Source organism: Budorcas taxicolor, chromosome 13 (assembly GCF_023091745.1).
Source record: "Budorcas taxicolor isolate Tak-1 chromosome 13, Takin1.1, whole genome shotgun sequence".
In the NCBI taxonomy this organism is placed as follows: domain Eukaryota; kingdom Metazoa; phylum Chordata; class Mammalia; order Artiodactyla; family Bovidae; genus Budorcas; species Budorcas taxicolor.
Window position 1 is genome coordinate 51,957,282 of NC_068922.1, and position 21,664 is coordinate 51,978,945.

The following is a 21,664-nucleotide window of genomic DNA, read 5'->3' on the forward strand; positions in this document are numbered from 1 at the left end:
GTCAGTGATGCCATCCAGACATCTCATCCTCTGTCGTCCCCTTCTCCTCCTCCCGCCAATCCCTCCCAGCATCAGAGTCTTTTCCAATGAGTCAACTCTTCACATGAGGTGGCCAAAGTACTGGAGTTTCAGCTTTAGCATCAGTCCTTCCAAAGAAATCCCAGAGCTGATCTCCTTCAGAATGGACTGGTTGGATCTCCTTGCAGTCCAAGGGACTCTCAAGAGTCTTCTCCAACACCACAGTTCAAAAGCATCAATTCTTCGGTGCTCAGCCTTCTTCACAGTCCAACTCTCACATCCATACATGACCACTGGAAAAACCATAGCCTTGACTAGATGGACCTTAGTCAGCAAAGTAATGTCTCTGCTTTTGAATATGCTATCTAGGTTGGTCATAACTTTTCTTCCAAGGAGTAAGCATCTTTTAATTTCATGGCTGCAGTCACCACCTGCAGTGATTTTGGAGCCCCCAAAAATAAAGTCTGACACTGTTTCCACTGTTTCCCCATCTATTTCCCATGAAGTGGTGGGACCTGATGCCATGATCTTCGCTTTCTGAATGTTGAGATTTAAGCCAACTTTTTCACTCTCCTCTTTCACTTTGATCAAGAGGCTCTTTAGTTCCTCTTCACTTTCTGCCATAAGGGTGGTGTCATCTGCTTACCCTCACCCTTCTCATGTTATTTTGAAGCAAGTTAGGACAGCATCAGTTTAACACATTTAGGACATGATGTGTAGGAGCTCCTGGAGTTCCCTCTTCCCAACAAAACAGCAAATCACAACCTGGGATAACCCATCAAAGCTTTGAAAAGTTCAGGAGTGGGGACCCCCTCCCTCAGGGTGCTCTGGCATTGGGGTCCTGCTCCTTGCTGGCTGTGTCACTTCAGGAAATTGCTCAACCCATTTAGGTCAGTTTCTGCATCAATAAAATGGTGATAAATGTATCTCCTGACATTGTTACACAGCTTACAGTGGTAGTGCTGGGAACACAGTCAGCCTGCAGTAATTGTTAGCTGTTCTCCATCACTCCTGTTTAGGCATTTTCCCTGTTTAGTGCAGAAGAGGGACAGATAAGTTTCTCCTCCCTGGGAAAGCAGAGGCTTGGAAGAGGGGACCCATTTTGTGGCTGCCTCCCTTGCCATAAGTAGGTGCAAGAAGGGAGTAAGGAATTCCCAGTTGACATCCCTGAACCCCAGCCAAGCATAGGATCATCAGCCTTCAACCTTGAATCCTAAATAAGATGTAAATATCCTAGTGGTTTAGTCACATGTGTGGGTCTTCAGACAGTGGAGTGGTGAGGAGCACAGACTCTGGGGCCTGTGTCTGCTGTTTATTACCTGGGCCTCCTGGGGCAACTTCTCCTTCCTCTGGTTTCCTGTCTACAAATGGAGATAAAAATGACTTCCTTCTTCCTAGGGGTTTATGGGGATTCAGAGGAAAGTTTCGTAAAAGGCTGTGAACAGTGCAATGAAAGTCGCTGTTGTTGTCTGGGGCTCAACAGACCTATTTGTCCTGTGTTATGTCCTTACTGCACACGCGCGTGTACACACACAGAGATCTACTACCTTCACACCTTTGCACACACAAGCTGTTTATCCGAGCCAGCTGCATCCTCTCTCTCAGAGCGTCCCGCTTAGCCTTCACTCCCCAAACTACAGGTATTGAAGGTGTTCGGGGACCTGCCCTGCGCGGTTGCCCGGCTGCCTGCGCGTCTGCTCCGCCGCCCGGCGCGGTCTCTCCGCCCAGTGCGCGGGGCGGGACCGGCCGGGATCGTCCGAGGGCGCAGCGAGGTGCTTTCTGGAAGCCCTAGCCGGCCGCCCGTGAGCCAGGCACTGCCCGATTTGCGCTCGACCCCATCGGGTCCCCTCGGCCCACAAAGCTTCCTGACTGCGCTTCCGCTCATCTCGGCCCGCAGCATTCCTGGTCAGTCGTCTGGCTGCGTCGGGGAAGGGCCTACGGTCCTCCTCTGGCTCTTCCCCAGCCGACCCAAGGGGGCCACTTAGGTCGCCCCTGAGCATCAGCCGTTGTGTCCATTGGTGCGCCAGGCCGGCGTCGCAGGCCATGGAGCTGGAGCCCACAGACCCCAGAAGGGAATCCACTCACTTGACCACGGTACAGGCTTTTAATATAGAAAATGTCTGTCAAAAATAATTTTCCGAGGTTATGTTGCTTTTTATTTAGGTTATTTTTACAAGTAAGCTTTTTTTATGATGTCCTCTCATTTCTGATTTCTTTTAAGCTTAATGTAACCCCCTTAGAGATCTGATAAATATTCACATTCAGTTCCCTCCTGTCTGATGAAGAAGTGAAAGCCTTTTTTCCAGCTTACTCCTAGTGCAAACCCAAGGCAGTTTCATACCAAGGCCCAGCATTTTCCTTGTTTGTCACCGCTGCTCAACACACCCTCTTGGAGTCAATTCAGTCCTGGTTCTTGGGCTCGCTTCCGGTCCTCTGCATAGCTCACAGCGCATTTGTGTGACCACACTGCCAAGCGTCCTTGAGTCAGACTGATGGAAGGAGTGAGATGCTAGTAGACCTGTTTGCGAATGAGGCCACCCCCTTCCGAGGGTGGCAGAGATGTCGTTAAGAGTACAGCACTAGGCTGACCCTGAGAAAAGAGGAATGAAAAACACGAGTGGGGAGTAGTTCATTGTTACCTGTTCTCAGAAAAGATGGTCTCAGGGTAAGGAGGTACTTTAAGAACATTCAGAGATTTCACTTTTAATCTGCAGGTTTGCAACTCAGACAATTCTAACGTCTTATAGCATCTTCGGATCTGAGTCACTTAAGACCTCAGAGAGGACTTCCCTGGTAGTTTAGTGGTTAGGAATCCACGTGCCAATGAGGCAGACATGGGTTTCATCCCTGCTCTGGGAAGACTACATGCCGTGGGGCAGCTAAGCCCGTGTGCCACAACTATTGGGCACCCCTGCCCTACAGCCCATGCTTTGCAACAAGAGAAGCCACCCCAATAAGCCCACACACCACAACTAGAGAGGAGCCCCTGCTCGCCCCAGCTAGAGAAAGCCCACGCACAGCAACAAAGAGCCAGCACAGTCAAAAGTGGGTAAAGAAATCAAAAAAGACCTCAGTGAGATAAGACATGGGGTCAGTACATCAAGCAACTTTGAGAACAGGTGTGACTCACTCAAACTCACAGAGTAGCTCCCTGGAGAGCCTTTCCTTCTTTTCGTAATTTATTGAAAACCCACTGTGTGGCAAGTGCTGTACCAGAAATGGGCTTTCATTCTAGAGGGGGCACAGCCACATATACAAAAAATAATAATAATACACAGACAAAGATATGAACTGCAAATTGTAGTGGGTGCTATTAAACCCATCAACATAGACCCAGGTTAGAAAATAACTGAGGTAAGTGTGAGGGATGCTCCAGGTGGATGCTCAGGGAAGGCTCCTCTTGGGAGGTGACACTTGAAAGCAACCAGTGAACCCTAGGGATGGGTGATGCTAGGCAAACCATTTAAGACAAGGAAACAGCAAGCTCTGAAATTCCAAAGCAGGGGTGGGAAGAAGCAGATAGTTTGAGATAGATTTTAGAGGTAGGACTAACAAAGAGTGAGGGAGAGCACTGGATCAGGGTGAGTCCCAGGTTCTGGGAGGATCAGTTGGCTGGATGCTGGTGTGATTGCAGAGCAGGAGAACCCTGGGAGAGAGCAGATGAGAAATTAAGACTCAGGAATTGAGTCTGTCCATGTTATGATGGAAAGGCCTATTGAATATCCAAGGGTAGGTGTCATTGGGCATTTAGGGGAGAGGCCCAGGATGGAGGTATGGATTTGAGAATCATTAGTTTGTAGGAAATATAAAAAAAACCATGGGGTTAAAAGCAATCACCTAACAAAAGAAGAGAAGAGACATAAGACGGAGTCCTGGGATTCTCCAATATTTAAAGTCAAGGTCAAAGAGGTAGAGCCAGAAAAGGAGACTGAGGAAGGACATCCAGTGTGGTAGATTTTTAAAGCCTATATTTAAAAAGGACAAGTGCAAATTTGAAATCCCTGGCAGTCCAGTGGTTAGGAATCAGCAATTTCACTGCTGGGGCCTGGGTTCAATCTCCGGTTGAAGAATTAAGGTTCTGCAAGCCAGGAGGCATGACCAAAGAAAGGACAACTGCTCAACCATGTGGAATGCTACTAGGGGATAATGTAAAATGAGGACATTGACGTGACACCAAATTTGGTAATACAGAGGTACTTTATGACATTGATAATAGGAGTTTCTGGGGCTGGTTTGGGCAGAAGCCTGAGTGGAGGGAGTTGAAGAGGAAATGTTGACTTCTGAGTAAAAATGGCAGCTGGATGACAATGAAAAACAAAGGTGATCATTAACTCGAAGGAACAAAAACCTGTCCAGCAATGGAAAGGTTCTCATAAGATACCATACGGTTTAGCTTGGAGGTTCAGCTTGCAGTCTAACTCATCATAGTGATCTAACTATTATAACATTATTATATCAAGAAAATGGTGAATGGGAGGGTACCTGTTGTGAGATGGGGTAGGGAACGACAGGTGAAAGAGTTAAATTCTCTCTAAGTGACATTGAATCAAGATCATGAGCTAAGATGTAGGAGATGTAGGGGTGGTAAGTATGTGAAGAAGTACTTTTGGAAAGGGAACAGATAAGGAAAGTGAAGAAGGGGCGGGAGTGTCCTGAGGGCCCACAGGACCTGTGAGGTGTTATATTGGTAATGCAACCAGTCCCAACCATTGGGACTTTTTCCAGCCAGTGTGGATGCCACGAAGGTGGTATTGGGAGAAGCAGGCCCTCTGGTATCTGTGTGGAGATGGGGTTTGGGGTCTTTAAGGGGCCCTAGTGTGGGAGGCAAGTCTTAGAATGATGATCCAGGTAGACATGGCTGGTTAGCACACAGCTTGTACCAGAGCCTGAGCCCTTTATTTCCTGCAGCCCCTTCAGTTTTCAGTTGGTAACTCAGACCTAAAGTGCAGAGAGGATAAGTGCTGGACCAAGGCCACACAACTGGACTAAGCCAGGCCTCTGACTTTCTCCCTGGGTCTGCCCCACAGCCCAGAGACTCAGGAGAGCAATGACCAGACCAAGTTTATTTTTTGGCCATGAGTGGAATGAAAAGGTTCATCCTGGGTTAACTCAAGAAGCTACTCTCTCTGGAAAAATCTCTTAAGGTCTTATCAATAGTAATATGGCATTAATACTACTACTACAATTAATTAACTTCACAATGGTGCAGGCACTTTTCCAAAGCTCTCATATTTTACATTATCTTAGCCCTCATGACAACTTGGTGATGTGGGTGCAAGTATTTTCCTTACTTCACCCTGGAGGAAAATGAGGCTCAGAGAAGTCAAGTGATCCACCCTAGTCATGATGTTTCGAGCAACAGAAGCCAGATTCCAACAGGCTGCTGGGCTTCAATGTCCTCACGGCTCCCCATCCTTGGGACTTGGGACCCTGTACTGTGCTTGGTGGGCAGAAGGCAGCTGGAGCTTCCTGCCAGCATCCTGGAGAGGAGGCCAAGAGTCTGGGGTGGTGGAGGGGGGGTGAGCTAGGGGCTGTGCAGAGCCTGAGAGGTACAGGGTGGCTAGCTTAGGTCCAACGATCAGAGGGCCACTTAGGTGGCCCAGAGAGGGAGACTTCCATCCCTGAAGCCCACTAGCCTGGGTTCATAAACCAAAGGCTGCTTTCTCAGGCTGGGCCCCTTTGGCTGTGGCTTTGCCCCTCCCCCAAATCCCCTTGAGGTCTCAGACCTGAGCTGGTATCTGCCCTGGTCCCCACAAGTTAGGGTACTGGTCAGGGTAGGAATTGGGGTGCTGGCTGTCAGTTTCTCTCCCGACCTTTGAACCTTGCTGGGTCTGGATTTCTTTTCCCTGTAGATGCTCCCTCTGCTCCTGCCTGGAAGAGGACTGGTGGGGATATGCCAAGAAGCTGTCCCCGAGGTCCCCAGTCCCTCCAGAAAACTGCCCCACCCACCAAGTGGAATGGCCCCTGATTCCATGTTGGTCCCCTGCCTCCATGACACGGGGCTGTGGGCAGCATTTTCTCTTCTAGGGCAGCTGGTACAATGACCTCTGTCAGCACCACCGAAGGTGTGTGCCATTCTTGGTCACTTGTCCTCTCACAGGACTAATCCCCCAGATGGGGTCCCGCATACCAACTGTCCCCTGCCCATCACTCCTGGGCTGGGGCCTGACCTACTCCTTACACAGCAGCCCCTGGGGTCCCTTTGCCCCCTTCTCTGGGGTCTGTGTCAGGGGACAGGGCCTGTTGACCCTCAGCCTCTTCTGGACACCAGAAAGCTTGAGACAGTCTCCAGGTGACCCCCCCCCACCATTCCCCGTCTGTCCACCTCCCCGAGTCCGCAATCACAGCGGCGGCAGCTCCTGTCACACCGCAGCCACACTGCTGCCTATGACAGCCTGGAGGCCAGCACCCCTCCCCCACCGTCCCCTGCACAGGTCCACGTGCATCCCCAGATGCCTGAATCACTGCTGACGCCTGGGGACCTGGAGGCCACGGGCTCCTGGGGAGCCACTGGGGAGGGGGTGGCGGCCACGTCACTTCAGAGGGAACACCTGCAGACATAAATAGGCAGCCAGCAAAGACATCGCAGCACAGTCCACAGAGCAGCACTGCGCACTGTGCCCACCTGTGCCAGGATGCCTGACGCCACACTGCCCGCCTGCTTCCTCGGCCTGCTGGCCTTCACCTCCGCTTGCTACTTCCAGAACTGCCCAAGGGGCGGCAAGAGGGCCATGTCCGACCTGGAGCTGAGACAGGTATGACCACGGCTGCTCTCAGAGCTGCAAGGAAGGGGCAGAGGCCCAGGGACGGCACCACCGAGCAGGGGCTAGCAAGGGAAGTCGTGGGAGAGGCAGGCTTTAGGGGAAGTGCCCAGCAGAAGAAGGGAGGCTTGGCATGGCCAGACAAAGGGGACCAGGCTGTCGGGCAGGCTAGGACAGGTTGCAGGACTTCCGGAACACTGTTCCCACCAGAGAAGGGATGCTGGCAAGAGGTTTCCCTAGTTCCTGGGCTTGGAGCTGCAGCAGGGAGAGTGGGCAGCAAGGCCTTCTCTGTGCCCATGGGGCCTCTCCTCCAGGACCAGCTGGAGCTTCAGAGGCTCTGTCCTCCCAGCACTTGAAGCCTTCCCCGTTCAGCGGCCAGCTTCTCCTAGCCATGGGCCCCAGCATTCACCCCGCCCCCGGAAGCTGGCCATTGCCCTGAGCTTGCCTGAGTGAGAGGTGCCACTCAAGCATCCTGTAAGGAAGTTCTTCTGGGTACCTAGCCCAGTTCTTTCATGCTGCATGTCCAGTGAGTCCCTCTTAATCCATCTTCAGCAGCACTAAAGGAAACCCAATCACCATGCTCAATTCTGCCATGTTCACAAGTGGCCAGTTTTGAGCTGTTGAATAAACTAGGGTGGGAAGGTGGGCACCCCCCACTGACCACCCTTCCTCTGCTCGGCAGCTTTGGAAGCTGGAGTCACCTAGGTGCCTCATACTCTCCTCTAGGGCTCAGATCCTTGCCACTCAGGGTCAGTCCTTAGATGGACTAGCAGAAGTCAAGGTCCCAGTGAGACCCACTGGCTTGAGGGGCAGGGCAAGGGCAGAGAGGGGTCAGGACAGGGCAAGGAGGGCCCAGTGTGTTCTGGCCAGGGGGCGGGGGAGGGAGGGCAGAGGGAAGGTCTGCTTCAAGGGGAGGGTAGTGGGCAGCTGAGAGAACGGTGAACACCAGGAGGCCGCAGAGCTGAGCGGGAAAGTCTCCCCCAAATAGCGCAGGAGGGTTCCCTTTAACAAAGCGGAAGGACGCTGAGGGCTGTGATTGACAGCTCTTCCTCAGACATCTGAAAACCGAGGGAACGGAGGAGCTTTTGACTGCCCTCCTTCGACCAATTTTGGGCCCAAAGAGAGCCGGGGAGACCCGCCATCTCCCGCGCTCCTCAAGCCGCCCTCGCCCGCCCGGCTCAGCCCCCCACCCCACAGGGTCTCCCTCCCCGGCCGGTCCCCTCCTGGCCCCGGCTCATCCCCGCCCTCCCGCCAGTGTCTCCCCTGCGGCCCCGGGGGCAAAGGCCGCTGCTTCGGGCCCAGCATCTGCTGCGGGGACGAGCTGGGCTGCTTCGTGGGCACGGCCGAGGCGCTGCGCTGCCAAGAGGAGAACTACCTGCCGTCGCCCTGCCAGTCCGGCCAGAAGCCCTGCGGGAGCGGGGGCCGCTGCGCCGCCGCCGGCATCTGCTGCAACGACGGTGCGCGGCCCCGGCGGTGGGGCGGGGGCGGGGCCGGGGCCCGGCGGCTCTGGGAAGAGGGCAGGGGGCCGGGGGCCGCGGGCCCGGGGCGGGGGCCGGGGGCGGGGGAGCGGGGCGGAGTCAGGGGCCGGGGGCCGGGGGCCGGGGGCGGGGAGGGGGGGCGGGGGCGGGGCCGGGGGCGGGGGAGCGGGGCGGAGTCAGGGGCCGGGGGCCGGGGGCCGGGGGCGGGGAGGGGGGGGCGGGGGCGGGGCCGGGGGCGGGGGAGCGGGGCGGAGTCAGGGGCCGGGGGCCGGGGGCCGGGGGCGGCGAGGGGGGGCAGGGGCGGGGCCGAAGCCGGGAGGCTCTGGGCCGGGGGCGGGGGCCGGGTTGATCTGGGTCCGAGTCTGGAGGAGGGGGGGAGCGGGGCCCGGTCCCGAGACGCGCGCGCCCGCAGCGCGCTTAGCCCGTGCTCCCCGCAGAGAGCTGCGTGACCGAGCCCGAGTGCCGGGAAGGTATCGGCTTCCCCCGCCGCGTCCGCGCCCGCGACCGGAGCAACGCGACCCTGCTGGACGGGCCGAGCGGGGCCTTGTTGCTGCGGCTGGTGCAGCTGGCGGCGGCGCCGGAGCCCGCGGAGCCCGCCCAGCCCGGCGTCTACTGAGGCGCGCCCCTCACCCCACCCCACCCCGCCCTCGTAGCACGAAAAATAAACGGTTTCAAAGGCACTACTAGCGTACTTCTCTGCCTCTGGGGGTGGAGAGGGGAGGGCGGGGGATCAGTTCCTGGACCCGAAGTCGCGCGCAGATCCACCCCCAGAATAGGGCCAGATGCTGGGGGAAGCGATCTTAGGCCAGCACGATTCAAGATGGAACAACGGACTGGGAGACCTGGGGACCGCGGACAGGGAGGCCGCCGCCTGGGAGTGACCGTGGAGGGGGCTGGGTTGGGGCTCTGGCAATAGGATGGAAATAAAAACAGAGAGAGAGAGGGGAAAGACATTGGTGGGCAAGACAGCAAGAGAAAGCGGGATAGCAGAACGGTGGAGAGAGACGTTGAGAGAGTCACAGAGAGAAGAACGGGAGAGGGGCAAGGGGGTGGGGCAAGGGGGTGAGCCACGGGTGACCAGGAGTTCCTGACTCTTTTTACATCCCAGGAAACTGAGGCAAAAACAGCTCCAGGAATTCTCAGACTTTCTCATCCGAGAATGTGTTTTATGTGCCCTAGTGTGGGGGACATTATCACCCCAGATCCAGCAAAGAGGAGGACCAGGTACTGTCTGTCCGGGAGGAGACTAAGTACCCCCATTCAGGCCACTCAGCCAGGGTGAGAGACGGAGCCTACAGAAACCCTGGGTACATTCCCCGCCCCCATACAGCCACACCAACCCCCTGCCTCCTCCAACACACACACACAGAGCAAGGGAAAAAATCATTAGGGACGTGCCTGTGATCCTTGACCACAGTCATAGATATGGGCCTGAGATACACATTCAGAAGCACAGACACACGCAGAGAAACATAGCCCACTGGACCACACACAGGCACATGTACACACACACACACACACACACACACACACACACACACACTCACATTAGGACCTTCCAGCCTGGACTATGCAGCTTCAGGGCAGATGTCGGCTAGCATTTGGCAGATACTCTTCGATGTTCCTCAATCCTCTGTCCCCTCTATCCCATTTACCTGTTTGCCCCTTTCCCCTCACTCCTCTCTTTCCCCTGCCCCCACCCCAGCTCTTTGGCCCTCTCGTGCCTCTTGCTTCTCTCCTTTCCCTCCTATATCCATTCCAAGCCTCTTCTCGCCCCTCTTCCCTTTGTTACCTCTCATCCTTCTGTGTTTCCTCGCTCTCTCTTCTCTGCATCCTCATCTTGGGATTTCTTGCTCCAGGTCTTGGGACCACAAGGGTCTGCAGCTTCTCTGGAATCTTCTGAGACTTGGAGGCCACTGAGGGAGCACAGGCAAAGAGAATCCTCTCTGAGCCCTGACCCCAAGCCCCCGCCTCGGGGCAGAGCCTAGTGACACAGTCCCGTCAGCCCCAGGCTCTCTTCTGCTCTTAGAGCTCTGCTCTGCCATCACCCTGACCCACCTCACTGTCCAGCATGATTAAGTCTGGCTGGGGCAGGGCACACTCCGGCTTCTATCCCTGCCATGGCCTCACCCCTCTGCCCTAGTGTGGTGTGCTCAGGGCCAGTATTTAGGTCTTCCCAGACCTGGACCAGACCTAATAGGAATTTAGTAATTTTTCCAGACAGAGGGAGATGGGAAGAGGCAAGTTGGTGTTTTAAAAATGGATCATATGCTCAACTTTGCTAATTATTAGAAAAACACAAAACAAAACTACAGTGAGGTATCACCTCATGCCAATCAGAATAGACATCACCAAAAAGTCTACAAATAATAAATGCTGGAGAGAGTGTGGAGAAAAAGGAACCCTCCTACACTGTTGGTGGAAATGTAAGTTGGTATAACCACTATGGAGAACAGTATGGAAATTCCCTAAAAAAAAACTAAAAATAGAGTTGCCATGTGATCCAGCAATCCCCCTTCTGGGCATGGATCCAGAAAAGACAAAACCTCTAATTTGAAACGATACATGCACCCCAATGGTCTTAGCAGTGCTGTTCACAGTAGCCAAGACGTGGAAGCAACCTAAGTGTCCATCAACAGATGCATGGATAAAGAAGATGGGATATACACACACACATATGTATACACACACGGACTGTTACTCAGCCATAAGGAAGAATGAAATAGTGCCGTTCGCAGCAAAATGAATGGAACTAAAGATCATCCTTCTAGATGAAGTAAATCAGACAAATATCATATGATATTGAATATGTAGAATCTAAAAAAATGATACAAATGAATTTATTTACAAAACAGAAACAGACTCGCAGACATAGAAAACAAACTTATGCTTACCAAAGGGGAAGAGGGGGGGATAGATTAGGAGTTTGGGATTAAAATATACACACTACTATATACAAAACAGATAAACAACAAGGACCCACTGCTGCATAGGGAACTATATTATCTTGTAATAAACCACAGTGAAAAAGAATCTGAAAAAGAATATATATATATATTCATATATATGTAAAATCGAACCACTTTGCTGTATACCAGAAATTAACACAACATTGTAAATCAACTATACTTCGAGTAAAAAATGGATCATAGACCTAAGTGAATCTAAAATTGTAAAACTTCTTGAAGAAAATATAGGAGAAATTCTTTATGACCTCAAGTTATATAAAATACTCTTGATGTTCTGACTCCTCAAGATCCGCAGAAGAAATGTGATACATTTGGAATTCACCAAAATTAAAAACTTCTGCTCTTTATTTTTTGTTCATGATGCATCACATCATGATCTTTTAAAAAAAATAAAGTATTTATTTGTTTTTGGCTGTGCTGGGTTGTCGTTCCTTTGCCTGGGCTTTCTCTGGTTGCGACAAGCGACGGCTTTCTTCTTTGCGGTGCGCCAGCTTCTCATTGTGGTGGCTTCTCTTGTTGTGGAGCACAGGCTCTGGAACTCAGGCTCAGGAGTTGTGGTGCCACATGTAGGATCTCCCCAGACCAGGGGTTGAACCCATGTCCCCTGCATTGGCAGGCGAATTCTTATCCACTGTGCCACCAGGAAAGTCCTTGCATCATCTTTAAGAAAATATATGTTTTAATAGAAGAATGACAATTTGAGTACAACTAGAAAAATTTTGCCCACTAAATATATTTTTTAAAAATTTCAAAGAATAGACATCTGCTTTAAGAATATTGATGTCTGTATTATTGAATATGTCACTAAAAAATTTCTGTCAGAAATATATATATATTATCCATGACCATGTAGCCATATTCCTTTGTAGAAATTCTAAAGTTTTGGCTTTCATACATGTAGTAACTGCATCCTTGAAAGACAAGACATGATGCGCATGTGTGAGCTTCAGTCGCAGGAGTTACGTCAGATCTGGAAAATCTACTTCTTAGAATGTCCAGTTCTGACGTGAGCTTGCCACACCCCCAGAGGAAAAAGTGCACTGGACAAGGAAAAAGTGCACTGACATCCCAGCCCCATTTCCATTCCAATGTCACAATCCTCCAGCCAGATTGGGGGAAAAACAGCTAATCATGCAAACAGATGTCTAAGGGGGTATGAGAGGCCAAGGGACCCTCCCACAGGACTGGGGAGCATGGAGAAGTACAGCTGCAAGGATGAAACTTTACCCTGATCAAGTACACAGGACCGGAACAGGACAGTTTTTTAAACTTTATATGAAAAGCCTGGTGTGCTGCAGTCCATGGGGCTGCAAAGAGTCAGACACGACTGAGCGCCTGAACTGAACTTACATGAAAACAGAACATTCTGAAGTTCTTATCATGCTTTGTTAAAGTGAGAACTGCCCTAAAGTTATCCTAAGTCTATTCCTTTCAACTCATGAAATGCTATTACATGGGAAAAGATTCTGTGCATTTGGAAATGAAGTTAGTTAAGATGACTGGATTATCCATGTGGTCCCTCCCTGTCATCTCAGTGTTTCTATGACAGAGAAAGTGGCAGAGGGAGATTGGACTATAGCGGATTGGACCACGACAGCAGGCGACAACTTCTCTTTAAAGAACACTGTTAAGAGAATGAAAAGGCAAGCCACAGACTGGAAGAAATGATTTACAAGTAACATAGCTTATAAAAGACTTATACCCAGAATATATAAAGACCTCTTTCTCAAAACTCAATAATAAGAAAATGATTCCATTTTTAAAATGGGTGAAAGATTTAAAGAGATACTTCACCACATAAGATATACAGATGACAAATAAACACATGTAAAATCATTAGTCAAATGCAAATTAAAGCCATAGCGATATATTCATTTCAATGGTTAAAAAAAGAGGGGGCTGCCAATACCAGGTGTTGACAAGGATATGGAGCAACGGTAACCCTCACATATTGTTTGTTGATGTGGATGCAAAATTGTTCACCTACTCCTGAAAACTGTTCTATGGTTTCTTGAACAAGTTATTATTACCACTAACCCAGCTGTCCCATTAACAGGCAGTGGTCCAAGTGGAATAAATATCTATATTCACACAAAAAGCTGTATGTGAATATTTATAGTGCCTCTCCTGTAACCATCAAAACTTTATAAGTTTTAAACAGATTAGAATTTTAACTATGGTCCACTTTGAGTTAATTTTCATATAGGGTGCAAGTCATGAATTGAAGTTCATTTTTTGCGTTTGGATATTCACTTGTTCCAGCTCTATTTGTTTGTTGTAATTTTGAGGGGCCACATGGTTTGCAGGATCTTCGTTCCTCCACCAGGGATTGAACTCTGGCAGTGAAAGTGTGGATTCTTAATTACTGGTGTGTATGTCCTAAGTCATTCAGTTGTGTCTGACTCTTTGTGACCCCATGGACTGTAGCCCATCAGGCCTCTCTGTCCATGAGATTCTCCGGACAAGAATACTGGAGTGTGTTGCCGTTTCCTCCTCCAGGGGATCTTCCTGACCCAGGGATCAAACCGGCATCTCCTATGTATCCTGCATTGGCAGACAGGCTCTTCACCACTAGCGCCGCCGGGGAAGCCCTTGGGAATAAAGCATAAGTAAAAGGAATAGTGAACTTGGGGGTCTTCAGACAATGTGCACCTGCTCCACACTCCTTTCCCTTCCCACCCAGTGGAATCCACAGGATACTGGTCTCAGACATGCAGACAAAGACGAGGCCTAGGGATGACAGAACTATATGACAGAAGAAACCCAAGTCCCTAAATGATGAAGTGGAACAAAGCCAGGAATGCTCACTGAGGTCTGATATGTCAGATGTAATTACACAGCGGCCTTCTCTAAGTCCCTAACGTCTCCTTACCCCTTTGGTGTCTTTACTATAACAGCCTAGCTTTACCTTAACTCCTGAATTCTGAAACAATTAAAAAATGAAACAAAAGAATGTGACATCTGGAGCCCTGAAGACTACCTTTATTATTGATAGAACTGATACTAGAGAATGCAACTCCCATCTGCCGGCAAGGAGGCTTCACAGACCTGAATAACAGCTGTTTACCACCCAGGACACAAGGAGCTGGACCTTCACAACACTTTCCTCCCATTCCTGCATTTGCACTGTGACAGCCTGCTTCCCAGTAGGTCACCCTCATCCCAAGAGGGACTGGAGAGGACGGGGTGGGATTATGCCTGCTCCTCTCCTCTCGCCCTCACCCTCCCCAGATCACCTGCTCTCTGGGAGGAGTGTTACCTCAGGGAGAGCTCTCTATATGGATGAAAATATCGGGAAATGGAGAAAATATTTCTGAGCTTTGCCCCATGGATAATCATCTTTTATGATGCTGGAAAAACTTCTGGTATAATTTCAAACCATCCCAGATTTTTAAACTCAATTCAGTCAGTTCAGTTTCTCAGTCATATCCGACTCTTTGTGACCCCATGGACTGCAACATGCCAGGCTTCCCAGTCCATCACCAACTCCCAGAACTTGCTCAAACTCATGTCCATCGAGTCGGTGATGCCATCCAACCATCTCATCCTCTGTCATCCCCTTCTCCTCCCGCCTTCAATCTTTCCCAGCATCAGGGTTTTTTCCAGTGAGTTAGTTCTTCACATCAGGTGGCCAAAATATTAGAGTTTCAGCTTCAGCATCAGTCCTTCCAATGAATATTCAGGGCTGATTTCCTTTAGGATGGACTGGTGGGATCTCCTTGCAGTCCAAGGGACTCTCAAGAGTCTTCTCCAACACCACAGTTAAAAAGCATCAGTTCTTCGGTGCTCAGCTTTCTTTATAGTCCAATGTCACATCCATACATGCTACTGGAAAAACCATAGCTTTGACTAGATGGACCTTTGTTGGCAAAGTAATGTCTCTGCTTTTTAATACGTTGTCTAGGTTGGTCATAGCTTTTCTTCCAAGGAGCAAGTGTCTTTTAATTTCATGGCTGCAGTCACCATCTGCAGTGATTTGGGAGCCCAAGAAAATAAAGTCTGTCACTGTTTCCATTGTTTCCCCATCTGTTTGCTATGAAGTGATGGGACCAGATGCCATGGTCTTAGTTTTTTGAATGGTGGGTTTTAAGCCAACTTTTTCACTCTCTTCTTTCACTTTCATCAAGAGGCTCTTTAGTTCTTCTTTGCTTTTTGCCATAAGGGTGGTATTGTCTGCATATCTGAGGTTATTGATATTTTTCCTGGCAATCTTGATTCCAGCTTGTACTTCATCCTCCCCAGCATTTTGCATGATGTATTCTACATATAAGTTAAATAAGTAGGGTGGCAATATACAGCCTTGATGTACTCCTTTCCCAACTTGGAACCAGTCTGTTGTTCCATGTCTGGTTCTAACTCTTGCTTCTTGACCTGCATACAGATTTTCAGGAGGCAGGTAAGGTGGTCTGGTATTCGCATCTCTTGAAGAATTTTCCACAGTTTGTTGTGATCCACACAGTAAAAGTTTAGTTTAAAATCTACACTATACTAAATTTAGTAGGTATGGAAGTAGGGCAAACTTATTTTCCACATAGACTCTACTGAAGACTGAGATTGCTGTCCTTCATTGTTGTACTGGAGGAGCTGAATAGTACAGTGTGACATAAAAATGAATCACAGCAATGAATGCTCAGTGATGATTGTATTTTTCAGACTAGAATGTTCTGTCCTAAAGCTTCTCACAGCTGCGAAGGGCTCATCACTGAGGTTGCCCGCAGAATTCCGGCATGCACACATATGCATTTTTATTTTACAAATGAGTATTATTTCATCATGTATAGATACTAATTCACATTTTTTTAACAGAGTAAATTTGGGGTATCTCTTCATATCAGAACATTTATCTCTACCACAATCTTTTTGTTTTTTAGTTTTTATTAAGAGAAATTACAAATATACAAAAAGTATAGCCACTAAATAAAGACCCATGGAGTATTCACTCCCCTCCTTCACTCTCACAGTTTTCAGCACAAGATCCTTTTCTCATCTCTACGTCTGCCCCCTCCTCCCACTCTCAAGTCACCCCAGCAGACATCCCATGTTATCTATAAATGTTCCAGTGTGCATCTCAAATAAGAGAGTTTTTTAAAAGTTGTTTATTTTTAAAATTGCTTCTATTGGAGTATAGTAGCTTTACAATGTAGTGTTAGTTTCTGCTGTACAGCAAAGTAAGCCAGCTATATGTATACATATAGCCCTTTCCTTTTGGATTTCCTTCCCATGTAGTTCACCACAGAGCACTGAGTAGAGTGCCCCGTGCCATACAGTAGGCTCTCATTAGTTATCTATTTTATACATAGTAGTGTACATATGGCAGTCCTGATCTCCTAATTCATCCCCCCCCATTTCCCCTTTGGTGTCCATACATTTGTTATGTGTCTCTGTCTCTATTTCTGCTTGCAAATATATTCATCTGTATCATTTTCTAGATTCCACATATACATGATACAATACAATATTTGTTTTTCTCTGTCTGACTTACTTCACTCAGTATGACAAGCTCTAGGTCCATCCATGTTGCTGTGAATGGCACAATTTCATTATTCTTTAATAGCTGAGTAATATTCCATTGCATATATGTATCATATCTTCTTTATCCTTTCCTCTGTTGACAGACATTTAGGTTGCTTTCAGAGAGGGACTTTTCTTTAAGATATGACCATAGACTATAGTCACACACATGCAGGCCCCAAGCCCAAATTCAATAATATACATTATTATCAAATATTCAGGCACTGTTCAAATTTCCCCAGGTGTCCCATGAATACATTCTGTGTGAGTGATTCACTGATATTTGAGTCCATCTTTTTTAAGGTACAAAAGGGAATACTGATTTTCACAGTGCTTCAGCCATCTTATTTTCCTGAACGTCTTGTAGAGAATGGCTTCCAATCTCTTTTTACTGCATTTGTTATAAGAAGGCATAACCATGAGATGACCTTATTGTGTGTATGTCACCCAGTGTAGCCTGATCTGTTTAGCTACATATTAGAATAATGTTATTTTGTACTAAATTACTTTCCTTTTCTCTGTATTACTGCTAGGATTTGAAATAAAAGACCCTGATGCTGGGAAAGATTGAAGGTGGGACAACAGAGGATGAGATGGCCTCATTGACTTGATGGACATGAGTTTGAGCAAGTTCTGGGAGTTGGTGATGGACAGGGAAGCCCGGCATGTTGCAGTCCATGGGGCTGCAAAGAGTGGACACGACTGAACTACTGAACGGAACAGAACGGAACTGAACTGAACAGAGTGAGACAGGCTCCTGTTTTATTTGGAGTGGGTGTGCACCCTCTGAAATCGTTGGTCCCATAGCAGGAGTAAGTGAAGGGGGAGAGAGGTTAGGCTTTTATAAATTCTCCAAAATGGTCTTCAATCCTGGAACAGATGGGAAGCACAGGATGCAAGCATCCCTCTGTTCGTGTCTTCTGCTTTTGTTGTCGTTTTTGTGGCTATGGGCTCTCAGGAACCCCTGTCGTGCAGGGTCCCCAGTGCTGTCACATTCCTTTACTGCACACGCAGGAGCAGGGCTCCTGGCATCCTCACAACACTGGGGACCCGGGTCTTCCAGCCCAGCCCCTCTTCACCACTGAGGGTACCGGCTGCCTCCTGTGGCCTGAGAGGCCAGCTCCTTGAAGACTGGAGAGCCCTTCAGCGGCCCCGCCAAGCTCCTCCCCCTGCCCCGCCCCGGCCTGGCCCGGCCCCGCCCCGGCCTGGCCCGGCCCCGCCCCGGCCCGCCCCGGCCCGCCCCGGCCCGCCCCGGCCCGCCCCGGCCCCGCCCCGGCCCGCCCCGGCCCCGCCCCGGCCCCGGCCCGCCCCGGCCCCGCCCCAGGACAGCCCTCTAGGGTGGCTCAAGCCTACTTCCAGATGTCAAGAAGTCTCACTCTCCCCGACTGACCGCCAGCCCTTCCTCTGGTCCCCTGTCAGACCCTTGTCATTGTCTGCCCAACTCTCCCTTTAGACCTCAGAAAGTGAAAGAAAGTGAAAGAAAATGAAGTCGCTGAGTCGTGTCCGACGCTTTGCGACCCCATGGACAGTAGCCAGCCAGGCTCCTCCGTCCATGGGATTTTCCAAGCAAGAATGCTGGAGTGGGTTGCCGCTTCTCTAGGGTGTCTTCCCAACCCAGGGATCGAACTCGGGTCTCTGGCACTGCAGGCAAACTCTTTACCGTCTGAGCCACCAAGTTCCTCCCATGTCCAGCCTGTTTGGAGTTGGAAACTGGGGGCTGTTTCCATCTGCCTGGGAGCCCGCCGTGTGGTACCCCCGCCCCTTCTTCCATCCACCCCTATAGGATGGCGCCCTGGACCGCGGCTCTGATTCCGTTTGAAGCGCCGAGAGCCGAGGATCTTGGATTCCCCCAAAGCCCTTCCCTCCCAGTTCTGACACTCAGACACGAGGCTTGTTGGAGGGGGAAAAAGGCTTTATTTCATTGTCATAATTCCTGGGGATGATTACAGAGGGAGTGAGGGCTGCGCTCCGATGGTGTCAGGGGCCGGCCGGTCTCAGTGCTGGGAGAAGGCGGCCTCGGGGTCGCAGGCGGGATCCGCGCGGCAGCCGTCTGCACAGAGAGACGCCGAGTCAGGGCCACCCTGGCCCGGCCCGCCTGGTTCCGGAGCCCCGGCCCCGTCTCGGCCCCTGCCCGACTCACCCGGGCTGCAGCAGATGCCGGCGGCGGCGCAGCGGCCCCCGCTCCCGCAGGGCTTCTGGCCGGACTGGCAGGGCGACGGCAGGTAGTTCTCCTCTTGGCAGCGCAGCGCCTCGGCCGTGCCCACGAAGCAGCCCAGCTCGTCCCCGCAGCAGATGCTGGGCCCGAAGCAGCGGCCTTTGCCCCCGGGGCCGCAGGGGAGACACTGGCGGGAGGGCGGGGATGAGCCGGGGCCAGGAGGGGACCGGCCGTGGAGGGAGACCCTGTGGGGTGGGGGGCTGAGCCGGGCGGGCGAGGGCGGCTTGAGGAGCGCGGGAGATGGCGGGTCTCCCCGGCTCTCTTTGGGCCCAGAATTGGTCGAAGGAGGGCAATCAAAAGCTCCTCCGCTCCCTCGATTCCCAGGCTAGGTGGGGCCGGTACGCGGTCAGCGCGGGAAAGGGGGCGGCGGGGGCGACCCTGTGGCAGCGGGCCTGCCAGCCCCGAGAGCCACGGGACGAGGGCGGGGCGCTCACCGTGCGCACGTCGAGGTCCAGCACCGCGCGCTTGCCGCCCAGGGGGCAGTTCTGAATGTAGCAGGCGGAGGTCAACGCCAGGAGGCCGAGCAGGCAGCAGGCGAGGCTGGAACCTGCCATGGTGCAGACGCGCTGGGCTCCGGGCCGGGGACTGCGGCCGTCTCTCGGGTCTGGCCTTTTAAGCCCGGCGGCCGCGTGGGCGGAACGGTGTCTAAGAGGGCAGCCGCATGACTGGTCACAGCGCGCCGCTGTGGGTCAGGCCCTGCGCCCCCGGCGCGCCCCCTCATTTGCAGGGGCTGTGCCGGGTCAAGGTTATGTCTGCTAATGGCTAATGTTACCGGAGATGATAGCGAGTGCCGCTAGGGGAAGCAAGCAGCTCTGGGCAGGGAGCCTGTGCCGTGGCCTGGGTCCTAGGGTGGGACAGGGAGTATGGGGGCTGCGGCCCAACCGAGGACTCTCTCATTCCTTTGGGGTGAGGGGTCAGGATGAACACTCGGGCCCTCCAGGCGAGAAGAGATTGGTTCAGGACTCCCCCATCTGCCCTCTTGGCCAACCACACACACCCCCTAGCTCCCCTCTGCAAGCAAGTTCTCTTTCTGAAATCTGATTTCCTGGAACCCCAGCCCGGCTCCCTACACCAACATCCATTAACCTGGAGGAGGCTCTTGGATATGAAAAGATTTTATTTTCTCTCTTCTAAGTGAAATTCAGCCTTTCCTTCAACTATAAGGTAGGCAACAAACCACAGTGGAATTTGCAATACCTGTGACTTCGTCACAAATTGAAATGGCTGATATCCTCCTACTGCATTACAACAGCTACTGCAAATGCCTCTAAACATCAGGCTCACTATCGCTGTGAAATTATGGATTATTGGACCGTCCTGCCACTAGATCTTGTTAGCTAAATAAAGCAGCACATTTGTGACTGTATCTCAAACGTTTTGATATTTTGATACCTGATCATAAATATAGCTGGTTCCTTTTCTAATTTCATGTCTTTTGTTTGATTTTTTTGCATTTTTAATGTACAGTATCTTAGAATGAAAATAATTAAAAGAAAGAGAGACTACCTCAGTGGAGTGTTGGTCAGTGTTGCCATGAACAGGGAGGTTCAGCATGGATCCTCCTTCAAGAAGGCACTTGCCACCAGCTTCTGGGAGAGTGGTCAGCAGATAGCCTTTGGCTGACAGCCCATCCAAGGCCTGCCTCAGCTACAGACAGCTGCCTCATCCAAGGTCGTGGTCACACCATTCTCCGGCGGCCCATATTCAATGACTGGTCCATTTTGGCCCAATGCTGGACAACTCTGAAGGACTATTTCAGCTTAGGACATCCTTGTGGGGTCAACTGAAGCCTGCATGGAAGTTTTCTCTCTGTCTAGCTCTGTTTCCAGCCCGTCCCTCTCACAGGTGTGGGTCCCAAGGACCCTTGGTAATGAGCATGTATGTTAGTTGCTCAGTCATGTCCGACTTTTTGAGACCCCATGGACTGTAGCCCACCAGGCTCCTCTGGCTATGGAATTTTCCAGGCAAGAATACTGTAGCAGGTTGCCATTTCCTTCTCCAGGGGCAATAAGCATCTTGCATGTTAGACTTCATTTCACTCTGCTCTCTGGGGACTTCAGTGTGCAAGAGGAAAAGATGAGATCATTGGCACTCATGGAAGAGAGGCAGCCTCCTCTGCACTCTTGCTGACCCTCTTAGAGGAGGGTGCTGAGGCTGCCAAGCTGAGCAGGTCAAGCTGGCCTGGACTGTCAGTCAGCAGCTGATCTTGTTTCTCACCCAAATCAGTTCATTGGCATGGCTGGTCTAGAAGGCCAAGGGCTCGACCCTGGAGGCAGCCCCAGAAAGTCCTCCCGCCTGCCCTGTGGGGATGTTGACCTCACCCAAGTTAACAAATGCACAGAGATTACTTCGGCCTCATGGCCCCCAGAGGGCTGGCGTTCCTTCATCTGTTTAACAACTGTCATTTGAAGATGCACCAGGTCCCAGGACAGATGCTTGGAAATACCAGTGAACCAAACAGACAAAAATCCCAGCCCTCAGGGGCTTATATCCTAGTGGAAGAAGAGAGGCAATGAGCATATTTCAGTAGGTTAGGGGTGGTAAGGGCTGTGGAGGAAAGCCGGGGGCAAATCACAGTTTTCCTGAAGTCTTCAGCCTAGGCCTGTTTGTGAAGGTGACATCTTGACATTTGAAGGAGGCGAAAAAGAAGCCACATGGATATCTGAGGGTGGCCTGGTTTTCTATCGCTAAGTCCCAAATGACCGCAAATTT

General features: G+C 51.0%; 2 protein-coding genes across 2 annotated transcripts; one reads left to right on the plus strand and one right to left on the minus strand.

The window, feature by feature from the left end:
- The first annotated feature begins 6,653 nt into the window (after positions 1-6,653).
- AVP (arginine vasopressin) lies at positions 6,654-8,873 on the plus strand. The gene is made up of 3 exons (XM_052651181.1): positions 6,654-6,773; positions 8,035-8,236; positions 8,695-8,873. Exons 1-3 carry the CDS (start codon positions 6,654-6,656, stop codon positions 8,871-8,873), a joined length of 501 nt encoding a protein of 166 aa, XP_052507141.1.
- A 9,858-nt stretch (positions 8,874-18,731) lies between these two features.
- On the minus strand, positions 18,732-19,506 carry OXT (oxytocin/neurophysin I prepropeptide). Its single transcript, XM_052651179.1, has 3 exons — positions 19,387-19,506; positions 18,878-19,079; positions 18,732-18,787 (listed from the first exon to the last, which is right to left on the minus strand). The coding sequence occupies exons 1-3, from the start codon at positions 19,504-19,506 to the stop codon at positions 18,732-18,734; spliced, it is 378 nt and encodes a 125-aa protein (XP_052507139.1).
- Between the last annotated feature and the right edge of the window lie 2,158 nt (positions 19,507-21,664).

Bases quoted from the DNA above. Each gene is read 5' to 3' on its own strand.
- AVP (XM_052651181.1), top strand. From the start codon at position 6,654: ATGCCTGACGCCACACTGCCCGCCTGCTTCCTCGGCCTGCTGGCCTTC. The intron at 6,774-8,034 runs GTATGACCACGG...CCCTCCCGCCAG, and splicing joins CCGACCTGGAGCTGAGACAG to TGTCTCCCCTGCGGCCCCGG. The intron at 8,237-8,694 runs GTGCGCGGCCCC...TGCTCCCCGCAG, and splicing joins CGGCATCTGCTGCAACGACG to AGAGCTGCGTGACCGAGCCC.
- OXT (XM_052651179.1), bottom strand. From the start codon at position 19,506: ATGGCAGGTTCCAGCCTCGCCTGCTGCCTGCTCGGCCTCCTGGCGTTG. The intron at 19,080-19,386 runs GTGAGCGCCCCG...CCCTCCCGCCAG, and splicing joins TGGACCTCGACGTGCGCACG to TGTCTCCCCTGCGGCCCCGG. The intron at 18,788-18,877 runs GTGAGTCGGGCA...CTCTCTGTGCAG, and splicing joins CGGCATCTGCTGCAGCCCGG to ACGGCTGCCGCGCGGATCCC.